General features: G+C 41.3%; 1 protein-coding gene across 3 annotated transcripts in view; it reads left to right on the top strand.

Moving 5' to 3' along the window:
• The window catches only part of LOC107498108 (sulfotransferase 1C2), a 28,003-nt gene extending 10,601 nt beyond the window's left edge, over nt 1–17,402 (top strand). Inside the window, exons 1-8 of one of the 3 annotated variants that reach the window (XM_016120787.2) lie at nt 1,350–1,431; nt 5,165–5,340; nt 5,794–5,919; nt 10,590–10,687; nt 13,884–14,010; nt 14,511–14,605; nt 14,755–14,935; nt 17,064–17,402. In XM_016120787.2, coding sequence (XP_015976273.2) covers nt 5,190–5,340; nt 5,794–5,919; nt 10,590–10,687; nt 13,884–14,010; nt 14,511–14,605; nt 14,755–14,935; nt 17,064–17,176 — 891 coding nt within the window. In that variant the 5' untranslated portion in view covers nt 1,350–1,431; nt 5,165–5,189 and the 3' untranslated portion in view covers nt 17,177–17,402. Of the gene's footprint in view, nt 1–1,349; nt 1,432–3,285; nt 3,308–5,164; nt 5,341–5,793; nt 5,920–10,589; nt 10,688–13,883; nt 14,011–14,510; nt 14,606–14,754; nt 14,936–17,063 lie in introns of those variants that run through there. The other 2 variants (XM_016120789.2, XM_016120788.2) reach the window with 2 other exon arrangements.
• The last annotated feature ends 2,693 nt before the right edge of the window (nt 17,403–20,095 follow it).

The raw sequence follows: 20,095 nt of genomic DNA, 5'->3' as shown, positions 1-20,095 counted from the left end.
CCTGGAGCCAACGTCCATTTTCCCACGAGTGCAGTGGTTTACAGTCTCTGTCAGACGGAGGAGCCATGACAGCCAGATGCACCCTGAGCTGCACAGCTTGGTGACCAGTGCACACAGCCTGGGCAGTGAACCCAGAGAAGGGAACAGTGTGTTCTTGACGTTTTTGCATAAACTCAGTGGAGCCGAGATTTCTAGAGTGGACAAGGGCACTTTTATGTAATCATTTATGTAATCATCCTTCTCAGTCCAGGTCATAAAATTTGTTTCTGTTAAGATCTGGAAGGCACAACGGATCCAACCTACCACCCTGAAACCAAAAGGCCCCCAAAGGGCCTCGACCTGTTGAAAGTCCCAGGGGCCTCTGACACTGCGGTGGTTTGAGCCTCTGCCATCGCCGTACCCAGGGAACTGCACTGCTTCCCTGGAACATGCTTTCTGTGCTCACTACCCTTGGTTGGGCTTTTGGGCTGCTGATTTTCAGCTGGAACTTGAAAGTGAGAATATAGCTTAAATCTTATACTTAACTCATTAGTTTACTTTTTAAATCTTTGCTTTTAGTAATGTAGATGTTACTGTATGGATAGGACTGATCTACTCAAGCCGTAAAGATTTTAAGGAACCTAAAAAATAGAATAAAAGATATTCTAACTAGCAGATACCAGCCTCACAATGTTAGACCTAGAAATTCAGGTTCCTAAGGCAAAATCTCCAAAAGTTCCCTCTCCCATAATATCATCTCTCTTTTCCACACTGACTTCATCCCCAAATATGCTCTCTCTCCAATCTCCTTCCCCAGGGGCAGCTCTACTTCTCTGCCCACAACTAGTTCTTCTCCCGGAAAGGGCCATCCTTTCATTCCAGCCATTGCCTGGGACAAATGCAGGGTCTGCAAAGGGGACTGCACCAGGTCCTCATGCCCCAGGGTGCTGGACATATAGATAAGTAATTGTAGGACAGTGAAGTAAGAACTATAAAATACTACAGGATCCTATGGGAGTGTCCACATAAGAAACATCCAAACCTGGAGAGAGTTTTTATGAATTTATTTGAGGCAAACTGACAATTGTGGGGAATAAAATGTGAATGGATTAAGAAAATGTTCTGGAGAGTGGCAGTTTCACAGCTCATTTTATACATTAGAATGAAAGGAGGATTCATAAGGAGGATAACATGAAATCCACTGGTGGTAGATTAGGAGGCAGGCGAAAGCAAAGTGGGGAAATCTCAGGGATTGGATAAAAAGTAGAGCAGAGAGACACATATTTCTTTGATATTGGTGGTATAAGACAGTTAATAATTAACATTTATAACACATTGACATGGTAATTGGGGAACAAAGTAACAATGAGTGTTCTGTGGTTTTGTGCTCTTCTGGTGCGATTGGTGTGCCCTGAGGGATCTGAGAAAAAGGATCACTCTGACTTTCCAAAGGTAAGTCATCTTAGATGCAAAAAGACAATAGGTGCACTTAAGGTAAAGATTAACCTCTGTCAAGGAAGCTGCAGCCTAGGATGTGACTATTTGCCATGACCCACTTGTAGTCAGGCATTTTTATGTTCAGATCATCCTCTGTGACTATTTTCAGTCTGAGTTTGTTAGACCCATCATGCAGACCTTACCCGAGCTACTGAGGCTTAGTAAGTGGCCCCTTTTTCATCCACATAAGTATCAATAGACATCTTATTGCCTAAAAAGTAAAGTTCAAATTCTTTATCTAGGAATGTAAAATTGGCTGAAAATTTATGTCTGCTAGAAGGCCAAGATCTAGGTGTCCCTCGAGGCCTCTCTCTTTGGCTTGCAAATGGCTGCCTTCCTACCATGTCCTCACACGGCATTTCCTCTATGGTGTGCAACCCCGGTGTCTCTTATGTGCTCAAACTTCCTCTTATAAGGACACCAGTCAGATTGGATTAGGGCCCACCCTCATGGCCTCATTTTAACACTGTCACTTCTTTAAGGGTCTTTTCTCCAAATTCACTTCCTTAAAGTCCCTGTCTCTTGGGCAGACATAATGCAGTGCCTGATAGTATCTAAATAAGCATTGTAAAGCAACACGAATTTATTATCTCTCACTCTTCAGTATGTCAAAAGTCCAAAACAAGCGTCTCTGGTAAGACGAGGTACTGAAAGGGCTGTTTCTTTCTGAAAACTCTAGAGAAGAATTGCTTCTGAGCTTATTCTGGTTGTCGGCAGAATTCAGTTCCATTCGGCTATAGGACCGAGTTGCTTTTCCTGGCTGACCGTCAGCTAAGGTTTCTTCTCAGCTTTTTAGAGGCCATGCCTTGTCTCATGTCCCTTTGTCTTCAAGCCAGCAGTGGGACAATAAGTCATTCTCAAGCTTCTAATGAATTCCTCTGCCTCTTCTGTGGCTGCATCAGTCTAACTGGCTCTTTCACCTCCCTCATCCACTTTTAAGTGTCCTCGTAGTTATATTAGGCCCACCCAGATAATCCAGCCCGATCTCATAGTCTTAGGTCCTTAACCTTAATTTCATCTGAGAAGTCTCTTTGCTATGCCATGCAAAATATTGGAGATTAAGACATGGACATCTTTGGGGGCCATTATTCTGCCTATCACAATATGTATTTTAAAAAGATTAAATACATCGAAATAATAATTCCTGTGCGATAGATATTTTTAAGAGGGAATGTGGGATTTCTAGACAGATGTCAGCTGCAATCATAGGCAAGTTATTGATCATGTGCCTCCATTTCATAACAGTGGTCATCATTTCTTCTCAACAAAATTATGCTATGAATTAAAAGAAAAAAGAAAAGTCTATAAAGGATCCAACACACAAGGCTTGTATGAAATGTGACTTCTTTTCCTTCTCCCTCCTGAAGTTACTCACACAGCAATCTCAGGAGTATTGTCCAAACTATAACTTCTTTTTTGGTTGTTTTTTAATTTAATTTTATTATTAGTGTCAAATATACTGTACGATGATTAGACATTTATAGTTTATAAAACCATCCCCTTAATTGCTCTTTCTCTCCTCTGGCTCTCTACCTAGCCATTACATTAATGCTCACTGCATTTCTACGCCATGTTCCCCATCCCGGTGACCATCTGTCAACTACTAATTTATACTCCTTTAACTTTTCACCCCATTCTTCAAGCTTCCCAAACCCCTTCCCCTCTGGCCATCCTCACATTATCCTCTGTATTTGTGAGTCGGTTTTTGATTAGTTTGTTCTTTTTGTTCCTTAGATTCCACATATAAGTGAACTAATGTGCCATTCATCTTTCTCTGTCTGACCTATTTCACTCAGCATAACCTCTAGGTCCATCCATACCGTTGCTAAAGGTAGGATTTCATTTTTTTTAATGGCTGAGTAATATTCCATTGTATATGAACATAACTTCTTTATCCAGTCGTCTGTTGGTGGGCGTTTAGGTTGCTTCTATGTCTTGGCTATTATAAATTGTGCTGCCTTGAACACAGGGGTGCATAGATCTTACGAACTATTGTTTGGTTTTCTTTGGATAAATACCCAGAAGTGCAATTTCTGGGTCAAAAGATATATTCATTTTTAATTTTTTGAGGAACCTCCAGACTATTTTCCATAGTGGCTGTACCAATTTGTAGTCCCACCAACAATGAATGAAGGTTCCCTTTTCTCCATATCCTTGCCAACACTTGTTGATCTTTCATTTATTGATGATAACCATTCTGACATGTGTGAGGTGATATCTCATTGTGTTTTCATTTGCATTTCTCTGATGATTAGTGACCTTGAGCATTTTTTCACATGTTTACGATAACTTTTTTTTAGCACATTATAAACACAGCTATTTCTTATATTTAAATTTTTTCCCAGAAATAGTTTATTTCATTTTCTGAAATATAGTCTCCTTCCTAAAAGACCCAACTCACTCTGAGCTTAGAAACCACCATGAAAATGGGCTTCTCTCTGCTGGGCATCCAGTTCTCTTACCCATTCCGTGGAAAGGCTGGGCCAGATTCTGTTAATCAGTTTCCAATAATCACTAACTGTTATATTTTTTACAAGGACCCTTTCAGTCTAAAGTTTTAACACTCATTTTATGAAGAGTCAAAATGAGTTAATATATATAAGGCACTTAGCCCAGCACATGCAAACTGAGGTGTTTAATAAATGTTAGCTTTTAATTATTATCATTATCTTTATTAGAAATAACAGTAAGTATCTTCTGCAATCCCAGTAGCCAATTATTCTAGAGTAATAGTGTTCCATTCCTCCTGGATTCCTGAATTTGTCCATTTAAAAAGTTTCTCTCAAAACAACAACAATAAAACAAACAACCAGATTCAAATACAGCCCCACAACTTAAGTAGACATTTCTCCGAAGGAGACCTAGAAATGACAAATAAGCACATCAAAAGATGCTCAGCATCACTAATCATTAGGGAAATGAAAATCAAAACAACGTGAGATATCACCTCATATACCTTTTTAAAATCAAAATTTTCAAAAAGAATAAAATAACTTTGTAGGTGAGGATGTAAAAGATTGAAACCTTCATGTTTGCTAGTGAGAATGAAAAACAAAGCAGCTGCTGAGGAAAATGGCATGACAATTTCTCAAAAAAATAAAATAAACAAAGAATTACCTAATGATCCAGCAATTCCGATTCTGGGCATATACCCAAAAGATTACAAAGCAGGGTTTCCAAGCAATATCTGTACACTCATGTTACAGCCACATTATTCATAAAAGCCCAGGGTTCGAAGCAACCTAAGTGTCCATGTGTGGATGAATAGATAAACAGCATGTGCTATATCCACGTAATAGGATATTATTCAGCCTCACAAAGGAATGAATTTTTGACACTAGCTATAACACGGAGACCTAAAAGATATTATGCTAAGTGAAGTAAGCCAGTCGCAAAAAGACAAATATTATATGAATCCACTTATATGAGATAACTAGAATAATCAACTTAATGGAGACAGAAAGTAGAATGGTGGTGACCAGGGGCTGGAGGTACAAAAAATGGGGAGTTATTTTTAATGGGAAAGTTGTTGCTGGTGGTGAACATCAGTAATAGTTGCACAACAGTGTGAAGAATATACTTAATACCACTGAAGCGTGCACTTAAAATGGTTTAACTAGTAAGTTTGATGTCATGTATATTGTACCACAAATTTTTTGAAAGACTCTCTCTATTCCCTCCCCATAAGGACTCTTCCTCCCATCCAAGGCAGTATGGCCTTGACCACAGATTTGGGGAGACGGCCACAACTGAGAGAGGTGGCAGGAATCCCCTTACAGGCTACAACTGTGGACAACTGGAGTCAGATCCAGAACTTTGAGGCCAAGCCAGATGATCTCCTGATCTGCACTTACCCTAAATCAGGTAACTATGGGACCAGGGGGACAGAAAGACCTTGGCCTACTGAGTCAGCATGGGCTTCTCACATCAGTTGGAATTTCCCTTGATAAGATGTTTGCACTTTTTCAGGGAAATCTGCTGCTTCTTATTTTTATGCAACAGTGATCTCAGGATACATAGTATTCCTGGGTTTACCTGGGGTCAATAATGGCTCCAGAGGGCCTAGTGTACTGTGCTCAGTCATCGTCTGCTCTGAGTGAAAGCATCATGTGGCTTTGCCTCTGCTACTCCTCTCTCCATAGAGATCCAATGGGTGTGTCCCACATAGCTGTCCATGTGTCATGGCTAGCAGGTTCATGACCTGAGAGGAGGTTGAAACCAATGCCATCAATTTCCTCGTTCCCTTCATTTACCCAGACACTTAGGACATGTTGTCTAAAAGGTTTCTGCTTCTCATTCTTTCCTTATGGGCCTCAGGGACAACGTGGATTCAGGAAATTGTAGACATGATTGAACAAAATGGGGACATGGAAAAGTGTCAGCGAGCCATCATTCAACACCGCCACCCCTTCATTGAGTGGGCTCGGCCACCTCACCCCTCTGGTAAGAGTGCCTCCCTCACCGCCCTATGTTCTTTTTCAATTTTTTAGGATTTAATTTTTTAAGTCAGACAGAGAAGGACAAGTACCATATAATTTCACTTATATGTGAAATCTAAAAAAATAAATGAATAAACAAAACAGAAATAAACTCATAGATACAGAGAACTTACTGGTGATTGCCAGAGGGGAGCAGGCTTAGGAGACTGGATAAAAAAAGGGAAAAGGATGAAGAAGTACAAATTAGTAGTCACAGAACAATTATGAGGATGTAGAGTACAGCGTAGGGAATATATTAAATATTACTGTAATGGCTATGTATAGTGTTAGGTGTGCACTAACGTAATTGGGGAGATCACTTCATAACTCGCATAAATGTCTAACCATTGTACTGTATACCTGAAACTAATATAAAATAAAATAAATAAAAATTTAAAAAATAAAAATAAAAAAAGCTCAGTATAGCCAGGCGAATGCCTGAAAATGGACCAAAAAATGCATTTAGAGCCAACTATTTATATTCAGTAGAAAAGCCTTTTTCAGATAATACTTGAACTGGAAATTTTCTTTCTTCAGACCAAAATAATGAAGTTCAAAAAGACAACCAGAAGGCAAACGAGGCCATTCCTGAAAGCTGCTGGAAGTATTTTGCAGAATGAGGGAAAAGGAAAGCCTACTTCCCCAGACTTCAGCATTGTGTAGGTCTGGAAACAGAAAATTGGAAACACAAGGAAGTGGGAATATAAAAATGTAGTTAGTGAAGCTCTGGTGCTAAAATTTGAACTTGGAGCAATTGTTGACAGAGTACTGATACATCTCTATAAGTATCTTGAGGTAGACGAGTCTCTGATCTGATGCACAGAAGACACCTATAACCTGCACAAGAGTGTTAGAATATCATTGAGTCTTTTTGTTTTCCCTTAAGGTCCTACTGGCCCAGGCCCTCTGGCTCTCCTGGCCCTTAATTTCTGTCCTTGTTGGCCACCAGCTTTGCAATCCGATGCCTGGTCTGGTCCCTCTTCTGAACTGTCTGTGGGGCTCTGACCCCACACACACAGGCCACTGTCTGCTGGCTTAACTGTGATACACTCCTTCCAGTTTTGTTTATGTTTGGTCTTTATAAGGACAATTGGAGTTTAAATCCTGATGCCACTATACTCTCCATGACCTTCATCAAGTTACTCACCCTCTCTTTGTTATAGTTTCTTTAGCCACGAAATGCCCATAGGATTAGTGCCTACCTCACAGAGTTGTGGTGGTGATTAAATGAGTTAATATATGTAAAAACTTAGAACAGTTCCTGGCACAGAGTAGATACTATTCAAGTGTTAGGTATTACTGACCCCCTCTTTAGGTTAAATCCCTCATCCCACAACCCCATGTGTTCTCTGGTTCATCCAAGCCAAGTTTTTTATTTTATTTCTACATTCTGCCCCTGTGCCATTGTCTTACCTCTGACAATTTGGGGGATTAAAGAGAGGGAAGAAAAAGTCTAAACATAATTTCTATGGAGGTATCTTTGGCAGTGGGGAGCAGAGTGTCTAATAACTGAATCAGCATAAAAACAACAGTATAGAGCTTCTCTCAAGTGAATGTCAGCAGTTGGAGAATTTCAAGAAAGGATAAAAACCAGTAGTCCAGCATAACATATCGCAGCAATCAAAATGGTCTTTATGAACCAAGGTGCCTTGTGTCCAAAGAGGTAACAAGCAGTTACAGGCTTTGTGGTCTTTCCAGCCACAAACGGATGGGTGTGTTGTAGTTTTATTTCAGGATAGATAATCCCTGAGAGGTAAGGAGTACCACTGAGGAGAGGAGGGTGGGTATTGAAATAGACTAATGTGGTGGTACACCAGCCACCTCGGAGAGTTCTGGAGTGGGTGGACAGTGCTGAATGCTGTGCGAGCTTGTGCCCTGCGTGGTCACTCTCCCTCCTGAGCCCCCTTCACCCTCCCACCAATTCTTGGTCACCGGGCTGTTGGACGACAAAGGTATTCATCTGCAATGCAATGAACATGGAACTTGAAACACTTTGAAAAGACAAATATGTCTGTGTGTGTGAACTACAGTTAGGTGAAATCTAGGAATGACCCCTTCAGTTCAACAAATGTTTATACTGTAAGTCCTGAGCTGCACAGAAGATGCCATACCTCCACTTGCCCTCAATAAATTTATGTTCCCATGCAGACTATATAATGACGAGCAGTGAGTGTGTTGGTAGAGATTGGCATAGGATGCTATTGGCACAGTGAGAGGAACGTGGCCACAGGCCAATTCCTGAAGAAGAGGATAACCTAAAACGATAGGCTGCTATTGTTATCTACCTGTCCTGCCAGACCTCAAGCACCTTGTGCAGAAGATGAAGGCTAAAAATGACTCGATTGTCCCCTTCCTTCACAGGATGAGCTTGAGAATGAACTCTGTAGCATGAGGCATGTTAATGGCCCCAGAAGCTGAACAGTGTGCCAGGGAAAGGAGACAACCTAACCAGCTTTTCTGGAGCATTGATGAGACAGAGAGAGAGAGAGAGAGAGAGAGAGAGAGAGAGAGAGAGAGAGAGAGAGAGAGAGAGAGACGGGGTATGTGTGGGAGGGGATGTATAATTTACCTGAATTTGTAAAAGAAAACACCTGTGGAATGCTTTATGTAAAGCCCCAAATACACAGACTCTCTCCCTGCTGTAGGAGTTCTTTAGCAGAAAAGTCTGAAGTTGGAGTTGGGCCAAGCCTGCCAGGAGGGCTGCATGTAGGAGGAGGAAAGCCTAGGCACACCAGCCTCCTTCCCACACAGGAGTCCTGTGGGGAGCAAACATACTCAGGGCAGTGTTGTCACAGCCTTTCTTCTTCTCTTTGCTTCTTCTTTCTTCTCACCTCTCTATTTTTCAACTCCCTCCTCATTTGGGTCCCTAGGGAGCCACCATACAGGTGGAAACAACCCAAGAGTTCATGGATGGATGAATGGACAAGTAAAATGTGGTACATGCATACAATGGAGTATTATTCAGTTTTTAAAAGGAAGTCAATCTGACACATGCTACAACGTGGATGAACCTTGAGAACATAGGTAAATAAGGCATCACTTAAAGACAACTTAAATGAGGTCTCTAGAGTAGTCAGAGTCAAAGAAACAGAAAGAGAATTGGTTGTCAGGAGCTGAGAGACAGTGGAAGTGGGAGTCAGTGTTTAACATACAGTTTCAGTTGTGCAAAATGTAAAGGGTTCTGGAAAATGGTTGTAAAACACTCGTAGGTACTTAACACCACTGAACTGTACACTGAAAAAGGTTAAGATGGCAAATTTTATATTATCTGTATTTTAGAAAATTATTAAATTTTAAAAATATTAAAAAGAAAAAAACTATCGGAGATTCCCAACTATAAAATAAAGAAAAGGAAACCAGAAGGAAGCATATCCTTTCACTACCACCTCCTACCCTCTCTTCTTGCCACACACACACTCTCACACACACGCGGACATGTACGCAGCTTGAAAAGTCACTGTGGGTATTAGATGCTGCCTAAGGTTTTTAGGTAAAAGAGAAACATGATCTGAGCTGCTCAAAAGAGGCCGCAATTTGAGGCCACCAGGAGCACTTACATTTCAAGGTGGTGGTAACAGGAGCTTCAACCCCAGACCAGTCCTTCCCAGAGTGAAAGGCTGTGTCCTCTTCTCTCTACTGGCATCTGGCAGAGATTCTTCCTCTTCCTCAGGCTCAGGGCATAACACTTACTGGGTGATTGTTCTGTGCCACTTACTGCTTCAATGCTCAGATGGACCGCAAGCCCAATTTACAGTGGGGGAGACGGCAGTTAGCCCTGCGAGCAACATGCCCTGGGATCCAGCTTTTTAAAAGTCAGACATGGCCACGGATCTCCCAGGGTGATTGGCAGGGAGAGAGTGAGGCATCTTCCTCACGGTGGCTTTCTACCTGCCCCCATCTTTGGAAACCAGGCACTAACTTGCTCCATCAGTTCAGGTTGGTGCTCAGAGGACCAGAGAGGTAGAAGGCTGTTTCAGAACATAACGTATTGATGCACATTTAAAATTAAATGTTACTTTACTTACTATCAGGCTTTTTTTCTGGATTTCGGAAAAACCCCTGCCATTCACTCTGATTCCTCCACCAGAATGGAAGTTTCTTGGAAAGAAGGGCCATGTCTTCATTACCTTAGCTGCCTTTTCCTCTAACCTCAGTTTGACACAATGATGGCACAGAACGAGCATCCAATAAGTATCTTAAAGGAGAGGAGAGAAATCAGGTCATCACGTGTATAGGATTTTAGAGTTAAAACAAGTGACTGGCACACAGGCCAGGCACATGGGCACCAGCCACAGGCACACAAGGATGGGCACTGGCTGGGAGGTGACAGAGGCTTGTGCTCTGGTCCTGGCTGGCTCTGCCTCAGCAAGACATCATTTGTCCATTCTCGGTTTCGGGCTCTACGCCCTAAAAGTGACAGAGTAAATTAATTCCAAACTCCCTTTTTGCTCTCAAGCTGTATTGTTCTACAGAAGTGAAGGTAATATCCGTGATTCCATTATGAAATCCCGACAGAAAGTCAAGAGACAAGCAGAAAGATAGGCAGGTGATGCTACATCTGGACAGAGCCTGTAATATAAGTTCCCCATGCAATACTTATAGTGCTCAGGTGGTTCCTCTTGGCTTACTTTAAAGGTGTAGAAAAAGCCAGAGCAATGCCCTCTCCACGGACACTAAGGACTCACCTTCCCACTCAGCTGTTGCCACCGTCTTTCTGGAAAAACAACTGCAAGGTAAGACAGTAACAGTCACCCCACCCCTCCTCACTGGGGACAGAAGGGAGGGTAAGTCTCCTGAGAGCAATTTCTCCCCACCTCAATTCAGAACATATGTCATCATTTTTTACTTCTCCACTATCTCTGAGGTGTTGAGAGTTTATCACCCATTAGGGAAAAAATGTAAAGTTTACAACCAGCAGGACATCCGCTTGAACAGTTTCAAACAAAAAATAGCCACAAGTCAAACTGAATTTTTGGAGAGAACTAGAGACCTTGGGGAGATAGTGAGTGTTCACTGCTATTTCGGTAAGTCTGGCTGTGAAAGGATGGGAAGCAGGTGATCACCCTAGGTTGCGGGCAATGGGAAGACTCATATAATGTATCAGAGAATAAAGAGAGAGGGAAAAAAACCTGTAAGATTATGTAAAAGTTAAGTAGATGGAGTGGTGTTTTTGAAGGGGACCCTCGGTTTCAGCTTCTAGCAGACTCTGGGTTTCTAGTTTTATTAATTCTAGGACTTTATTTATTCTGCATTCCTGTGCCTAATCAGCCCCTGGCACATAGAGGACATGAAAACGTGTTTGCTGAACGAGCCATGAATGAGTGGCTGTGGGGTGAATGGAGTCAAGTGTACAAACTGAGCCATCAGCCAGCCTTGGCAAGAAAGTGGAACACTGTTTTCTCAGAGGTGGAAAGGAGGGGGAAAGAAAGGTTAAGAAAGATGTATTTCTAGGGAACAGTAGCACAGTTGAGAGGATTCACATCAAGGACCTGAGTCCTTTCAGTGAAGTCGAATAAGGGAAAAAAAAGTTCCATTTCCAGGATTATGGCAGACTAGATCTCCTGAAACCCTTTTGTACAAAACACTTAGGAAAGCTGCATAACATATTCCAAATTTTCTTTTAAATGCATAACTGAGATCAAGGTAAAGTAAGAGAAATTCCTAAATCCTAAAAAATGACGTGAGAGTTGAAATTCAGAGAGAAATTGAGATTATAGTTGAGACTACAGTTGTCCCAGGGAGATTTGTTGACCTGGATAATCCAGCAACTTTAGTTTTAAAAGCAGAGGGGCAGCGTCAAAGCCGAGAGCAAAAGGAACCACAGAGTGCAGAACGGAAGCTGGGACTGCTGAAGGCTTCATCCTCAGTGGATGGGTGGAGGGGGCCGAGGAAACATCTCTGTGTGGACCTGGGCTCTTAGCGCCCCTGAGAATGTGTAGCCAGAGGCCTTCTCTCTCAAGGATTCGAGATTCGAACTTGTACTTGCATTGTCCAAGAAGCTGTAAGCTGAAAAACTTGCGTAACACAGTTCCCATTGTCAGTGTCCCCAGGATGCCTGCAAGAACCCAATACAGAATCCTCTCTAGAGCTTCTACTGGACACCGCAGTGATCCCGCTTGAGCTCACCATCTCACATTAAAAAATACACAACGGAACAAGCCAGCATGGGAAAGAGTCGCAGAAAGAACAAAAGCAGAATTTCAGATAATAAATTTATCAGATATAGAAATAAAAGAAAAATATATATGCCGTATAAAGAAATAAAAGATTAAATTAAAAATCAAAGACCGCAATAAGGTACTTTTTTAAAGAATTATTCATTAAATTTGTTAAATAAATAAACAGGATCTCTGTACCTGAAAATACATACTATCGCTTAACTGAAAAACTCAAGGATGGGTTAAAGTGAATCATATATACAGCTGAAAAGAGGATTTATGAACTTGGAGAGGGGGATGGGATAAAGGTTTGCAGAGAGAAAAGAGAAGAGAGGTGAAAAATAAGAGAAATAAGAGAAGTAACAAAGAGGAAATTAATAAAATGATTATCAAGCAGCAATGAAGTGAAAGCCAATCAGAGGTTAAAAAGATTAAGAATTTCAGATTTTCTGCAGGTCCCACACAAGGGAGCACTGCGCGGGTCAGGCAGGAGGAAAGGGAGTGGGGGTAAAACTGGAGTAAGAGCCTTTACTGGATTTCCAAAGAAAGATAGGTGAGGCAAGTAAGCAGTTTAGGACTGACTAGTTGGAATAATTTCAGTGGGCCCCGGGGCTATCTCTTGTTGTCTAGTCCTGTCCCAGGAGTGATTAGAGCAGGCAGAGAGTGGCCCAAGGTGTGAGGGCCCAATAAGGGAGGTGGTTGAGATATGGGCTCTGGATTGGTTGCTGTGCATTTGAAAATTGAGCTTGATGGCGACTTGTTAGACTATCTCTAAGAATGGGCTGACCCTGACAGGGGCAGCTCCTCTGGGGTCCATAAGGCCATAAGATGTCAATCATCAGAATACAGAAAATAAAAGACATGACATTTTGGGCCAGATAGTTCATTCTTAGGGGTGAGGAAAGGTTGTCCTGTGCATTGTAGAATGTTGAGCAGCATCCCTGTCCTCTAGTCATCGGAGGCCAGTAGCACCCCGCCCCCTGAGTTGTAACAACCAGAAATGTCTCCAGACATTGCCAAAGGCCCCTAAAGGGCAAAATGATTCCCAATTGAGAACCACCATTTTAGGGTAAAACAAAAACAACAAACCAACCAACCAACCAACAAACAAAAAAGCCATAGCTTTGAAATGGCTAGTCATGGAATGGCTAATCAACAAGGCCACTTTGAGATTAATGCTGTTAGAATGTGAGTTGAGTACCTAGAAGTTACAAGGAGATAAAAGGTCAAACTTAGTTAAATTAAAAGTCTGGGAGGGTACAAGGACGCAAAACTGTGGTCAAAATGAAACCTACAGGGATGCTTTGTAGGGGAAGAGTTGATGTGGTTAGAGATGGAAATAATAGAGTTGATGATGCTAGAAAAAAAAAAAATCATAGCTATTTTCTTGCTACTTGGCCAAACCTCTTCACCACAAAGTTGTTCTGCTCCTCTGGGAAACCTCGATGAAGGTGTTAGGAGGATCATCAGTATGCAAGCGAAAGTTTTTTAGTCTCATGGTGGGTCACGGTTTCTAGAGAAAGATTGTACTCTGATACCAAAGGGGCAATCGGGAGCCAGGCTACTTCACAGGGCCGAGTTAGGATGAGAGAGCAGAATTAGCAGAAGAGCAGGGACAGCCAGAGGACAGAGGGAGGTCGCAAGGCCAAGATGAATCGCCAGCACAGGAGAGCTGAGCCTGATGTGCACAGCCACCCTCAGTGTGGCTTCACCTGTGTAAAACTGCTTTTCATACAATTGTCTTTCCCTTACCCCTCTTCTCACCTCCAAGTTCCTTTATGTCGCTCGAAATGCCAAAGACTGTATGGTTTCCTACTACCATTTCCAAAGGATGAATCAAATGCTTCCTGACCCTGGTACCTGGGAAGAGTATTTTGAAACCTTCGTCAGTGGAAAAGGTAAAGGACAGTCCTTTACATCCTTGCATCCCCACTCCATCTAAGCTCAATCACACCTAACATTTTGATTTCCTAAACAGTCATATGCCTCACTCATTAGGCAAACTAGCTTTACCACAGACTTAGCCTGGTTGGACTGGCTTCTCTCATCGTGGATATCCACAGCCCAAGCAAATATCTCCCATTTGGTTTGAAAGCCTTATTTCTGGGTCACCTTCCCTGTAGAGTCACCCTCATTCCAAAGAGTATCCTTGTTCCATTTTGAGGCCAATGTGATTATGCATAATAAATATGAAGCCGCTTCAGGTAGCATGTGGGATAAATTACCCCATGGTGTCCCATTCTACATCACTCTCCAAATCAAACAGATCAGGACTCTTAGGATATAGCTGATGTTTTTCTCTGTCTTCAACACACTTCAGGTAAATAACATTCCTAACTATTGGAAGATTTTGAATGATCCCTATACAGGACTGTTCTATTTCCTGTGTCTGTTACAGTGTGTTGGGGTTCCTGGTATGACCATGTGAAAGGATGGTGGGAGATAAAGGACAGATACCAGATGCTCTTCCTTCACTATGAGGACATAAAGAAGGTGAGTAAGGTCCTTCAGAAGAACCGCTTCAGACCCCGGTGCAGAGAAATTCTAAGCTGTTTCAGGACTTCAGGGAGGGAGACCTTGGGGAACGTAAGTGTGTCTTTCTGATACCCTTTTCTTCCAATGCAATGTTACCCTCACCACAGGACCCAAAGCATGAAATTCAGAAGGTAATGCAGTTCATGGGAAGGAACTTAAATGAGACGATACTGGATAAAATTGTCCAGGAGACATCATTTGAGAAAATGAAAGAAAATCCCATGACAAATCGTTCTGCAGTTCCCACATCTATCCTGGACCAGTCCATTTCCCCCTTCATGAGAAAAGGTTTGTGGGGTCTGAAATACTATGTAATTATAAGTATTACAAATGCTCAGCTTATCTGGTAACGTACTGCTTGCCTTTTACCAAGATGTTAAGTTTTATTAATTTCAAGACAATACATTTACACTATTTATACTATCTGCTGCTAATAAGGTCAAAGGTTTGATCTTGTTACAGAGGGTAGCTCTCTGGATTATTCGGTGGCAAGGAACAGAAAGTCCCTCGAGTGAGCCTCAAAATGAGGGGCTTACTGAAAGGAGTCTTATGAAGCAACATGGACGTGCAGTCTCAAAGACAGTTAAGAGCAGGAGCCACCCTTGGTCCAGGCCTCACTGACATTCAGGCCCCAAAGGCAGCAGCAGCTTCTGGCTCCTTGTTCTGACACACCTCCACATGCAAGATTCAGCTGCTCTCTACCTATCTGCCATGCATGCCTTTCTCTGCTGACCAGCTTCTTCTTTCGCTCTCTGCATTGTACCCTTTTCTTTTCTACTTTTCAGCTTCTGCTGTCACGGTTTCCACTCACAACTTTGTCTTGACCATGGCCCAAACCTGTTCCTCATCACAGTTTGCAGCCACAACTACTGCTGAGAACCACCTCATTCTCTTAACATTTCTGACACTATTATTTCTGTTACATTGTTTTCCAAAAAGAGGAATTATAACTGCCCTGGCTAACATTTTCTAAGGAATATAAAAACCTTTATCACATTTTATTTTTAACAGTAATACACATCATTGTAAAATTTAGATCGATATCGAATTATATTTTAAAAGTTCTCTTCACCAAAACTCTGCTCTCCAGAAGTAATTGTCAATGGTGTGGAAGTCCCCTCCCTCTCTGTTTGATAAAAAAAGACTTTTTATTTTCACAACACTGGAACCATCGTCTGCATACTGCTTTGAACTTCTTTTCTTCTTTAAACATATGATTGAATTTATTTTCTTGCATTTCCTAGTCTATAATGCTATCCTATGCTGCCGAAACAAACCCCAAACAATTCCATTTCTTTCTTCTTCAAATAATCAATGGTAATGATTTCGCAAGTAGCCCTTCTACAGACCCATACATACTCATCTTTCTATTGATTCTCCTTCCCTCAGACTCACACATACACAAACACATATACCACAATGAAAGCTTGCTTCCAGAAAGACAAAATGTGGTCATATACGCCTTCACTTACCAGAATATCAGGCATCCATCCAGCACAAGGCATGTAGGTCCACGTAGCTCGCTGTTTATAGTGGTTTCATGTTGTATGAAAGCATGGATACGTCATACTTCACTCAACTATTCTCCTAATGGTAGACAATACGATTGTTTTCAATTTTTTGTCTTTATGAACAATGCTACAGTAAACATCTTTGTGAATATGTTCTTATGTCGTGACACTATTATTTCTGTTACATTGTTTTCCAAAAGAAGCATTGCTAAGAAAAAGGGTATGGTACTTTCCCTTTTTAAAACTATTTTCACCATTGCTGCTAGGCAAAAAAAAAAATATATATATATATATATATATATGTATATGTGTGTGTGTGTAAATATCATTCATATTTTTCCCCAAAGTCTTTTTTATTGAGATGTAGTTTACATACAACAAGTTTTGATAAATATACTCATGTATAACCAGCACCCTAATCAAGATATTAAACGTTTTCATTATCCCAGAAGGTTTCTCTTCATGCCTCTTTTCAGTCAATCTTTACTCACAGAGACAACCACTTTTTGAATTTCTACCATTAGAGATTGGTTTTGGCTGTTCTTAGATTATATATAAATAAAATCGTACAGTGTGTTCTTTCTCGTGTCTGGTGTCTTTTACTCAATACAACGTTTTGAGGTTCCTCCATGTGGCTATGTGTCAGTAGTTCATTCTTTTTTATGTTTGTGTAGTAATCCATTGTGTGAATATATGGGGCCAGGTCACCAGCTCCTTTGAGTCAATCGTCTACCCAGTTTAGGAGCCCACCCCCTACATAGCACCATAGGGCTACTTCTTGAGCAGAGAGCTGAGAGTGGACAGATATCCATTGAAAGGAAAGTAAAGGGGAGGCACTCTATTCAGGCCACCAAAACTTTATTCAATAAGAGAGTGACACTCTCATCTCGGCTTTCTTTTTCTAGGAACTGTGGGGGATTGGAAAAACCACTTCACTGTGGCTCAGAATGAGAGATTTGATAAAATCTATAGGAAAAAGATGGAAGGAACCTCAATAGACTTCTGCATGGAACTCTGAGTAAGGCATAAATACAAAGATGGACCACAAAAATGCAGATGCTACCTTCAGTCGTTCAATCCTGGCCAAAAGAATCTCTGAAATCACATTGTAAATGCACACGATTGTGGTACCAGCTGCCTCTGTGATTATTACAGCATGTACCAATTTCGTTTCTACATGGGACCATGTCTAATGCTTATTTTCTCAACCAAGTAAGTAGTAAGATGTTTTAATAAACTAAGTAGATTCAGAATAACAATGATAGCAGCAAAGTGATCTTAAAGATGACAAAGCAGAACTTGAGACTCCAGTTCTGTCATTCCATGTGACTCCGTAGAGTTTTTGTTTGTACTCAGAATGTAAAATACTGGATTTTAAAGAAGTGCAAACTGTGAGGCATAAACTTTTTGTTTAGTAAGTGCAAAGTTTTGTTCATAAAATAGTTTGATGATTTTGAATAAAATTTTTAAATTAAAATTTTCTCTCTCCTGTAATAATAAATTATTTGTTTTAAAACTCAGGAATGAATCAACTCAGTCTGATAATTTTTTACTGGAGTGAGTCTATCCAAAGTTAAATCACTGACTACAGTTCTTTACTGACCATTTTTATTACTTGTTGCTATTCATGATGAATATGGAAAATAATTTTGTTGCATACGGGAGGGAAGTAGTAAAAAATGGTTCAAAGAAAGGTTCAGATATGGGTTCAAATCACGAGTTATATTATGGACTGTTTGTTCATTTGTTGAAACTCACTTTCCTTTTCCCTTTCTAGTTGGAGATGAAACATACTGACTTTGAGTTTTAGTCTATCAAAGGATTTTAAACTTTAAACTTTGATATACTAGATTACATGGGGCCGTGGGTTTTAAAATCATCTGCAAGTCACTTTTATGTTCAGGCTTCCAAAAACCCGGTGAAAATTACATGGCAATTGGAACACATAATTAAGGGCATGGGTGAACAGCTGCCTAGCTGGTAATGAGGTGGGATAGTTAGCCTAGGGACCTTTCCCCTCCCCTCCAGGATCCGGCCCTGGAATTTTTCCTTAGTCCCTTACTCAACCCTCTCCCTGTTTTCACTCTGTGAGAAACAGACCAAAGGCAGGAGACAAGATAGATTGGCCTTTCATCCAGGTGGCATGAGAAAAAACAAAAACAAACAAACAAACAAACAAACAAACAAACAAGAAAACAAGACCTGGAGGCAGGATAGATAACCTTGGGACATACCTTCCCTTTTGGGATAAGGCTCTGAGTCTTTTCCTTGTCTTTCTTTAGCTTTTACTAACCATAATGTCACTATAATATCACTCTTGTTTCAGGCACTGCCTCCCTCCGCAAAAACAAAAGCCCACAATCCAGACAGCTTGGGTGACTCACTCTCAGAGTTTGCCCACAGTTTTCTCTTAAGTTGGTACTTTCACTTTAATAAAATTTGCACTCTCTGGCTTGCTATTTGCTGTGTTCTTGAATTCTTTCTTGTGGCATAGGACAAGAACCTGGTCACTGGGGCTCCAGGTCAGAATCTTTTTGGACTCCCAAGATCTCTTAACTCCCTCTTAAGCTCTCTCACATCAGTAATACACATTGTTTTGCAACTTGACCAGCTCTCCACCTGCTCAAGCAAGGAGGGATCAAACACAGGAGCAGAGACACAAGAAATAAAACTAACCTCGGGGGAGTCTGTATTTAAGCAACAAACTAAGATGAGGAGGTCCTAGCATGCCTTCTCCCGCATATACTTGTATGTGTCAAAAGCCAAAAAGGGATAATTTTACAGTGTTTCTTTCTTTCTAGAAATGGCTACATTCATTCATTCATTCATTCCTGATGGAACACCAACTTCTCTGTCTGGTGCATGAGATGTCAGAAAAGTAAGGACCCACACACATAGTCACAGAAGAGAGTGTTGTGGGGAAGGGCCGCAGTTCTTTCAGAGCATGTAGTAATGATGGAAGAATGTAGAATGATGGAGGCTTGAAGAATTGGCTTTCTCAAGGAGAAGTGGCCCTTCCTGGGCACTGAAGCTCGCATTGGTGTTAACTAGGAAACGAGGATGGGCCGAAGGGGGCGACTCAGGAAGAAGTTCGTGGCGGGAAAGATGTGGTGCCTGTTCAAAGACTATAAGGAAGGGCTATGAGGGGAAGTGCAATGAGTTCAGGGAGTAGCCGACAAAACGAAGCTGGAAAGAGGCAGGGTGGTTCATCAGTGTCTTGACAGTCATGCAAAGGATGTTAGTCTTTATTCTAAAAGCAGCGAGAAGCTACTGAAGACTCTAAGAAAGATGGCAATGTATTATTCACTCCAGCAGGTTGATGTGTCCACTATGGGTGAAGTGTAGAGACAGCATGTGTGCGGGAGCAGGGAGGGGGGGCTCATGGCACTGGTCCAGTTGAGAAGGCCTAAGGAGTGGCCTTGGACAGGGAGGCTTTCAGAATTAAGGTAGGAATTTGACCTCCTCCTTTAGCCTCTAGTACACTGGTTACAAATGTGAGAGGTTAAATATAAGACTAATTTGTAGGATGCTCAGGTCCTCGCAGAACATCTTTTTCATTTTAATCACACAAACATTTCTCTAGAACCTCCTATGGTAGTTACTACTGAAGATTAATTAGAAATGAGAGAAGGGAAGAGAGGGAGATCTGGATTATCAAACTTCGGATCAGGAAGCAATACATGACATAGTCACAGACCCTATGAAAAGGAAATCGTAGTCTGAGATAGTTAACACATTCTCTGTTGCGGCTGTTTTTCATATTCAGCACTATAACTGACCCAAGATATACAATTTAGTCAAGATCTCAATGGCAAATTCTGGAGCAGGTTGCCATGAGTCACAGACTTCAAAGTCTGGGACAATACTAGTCAGGTTGTAAGATGTTTGTAGAGAGTGATGTGAATGGGTTTTTTTTTTTTTCTGTTTTTCCTAGTCA

The sequence above is a fragment of the Rousettus aegyptiacus genome, unplaced genomic scaffold (assembly GCF_014176215.1).
Source record: "Rousettus aegyptiacus isolate mRouAeg1 unplaced genomic scaffold, mRouAeg1.p scaffold_m13_p_7, whole genome shotgun sequence".
NCBI classification, from domain to species: Eukaryota; Metazoa; Chordata; class Mammalia; order Chiroptera; family Pteropodidae; genus Rousettus; species Rousettus aegyptiacus.
This window is presented reverse-complemented; position numbering and strand designations above follow the sequence as displayed.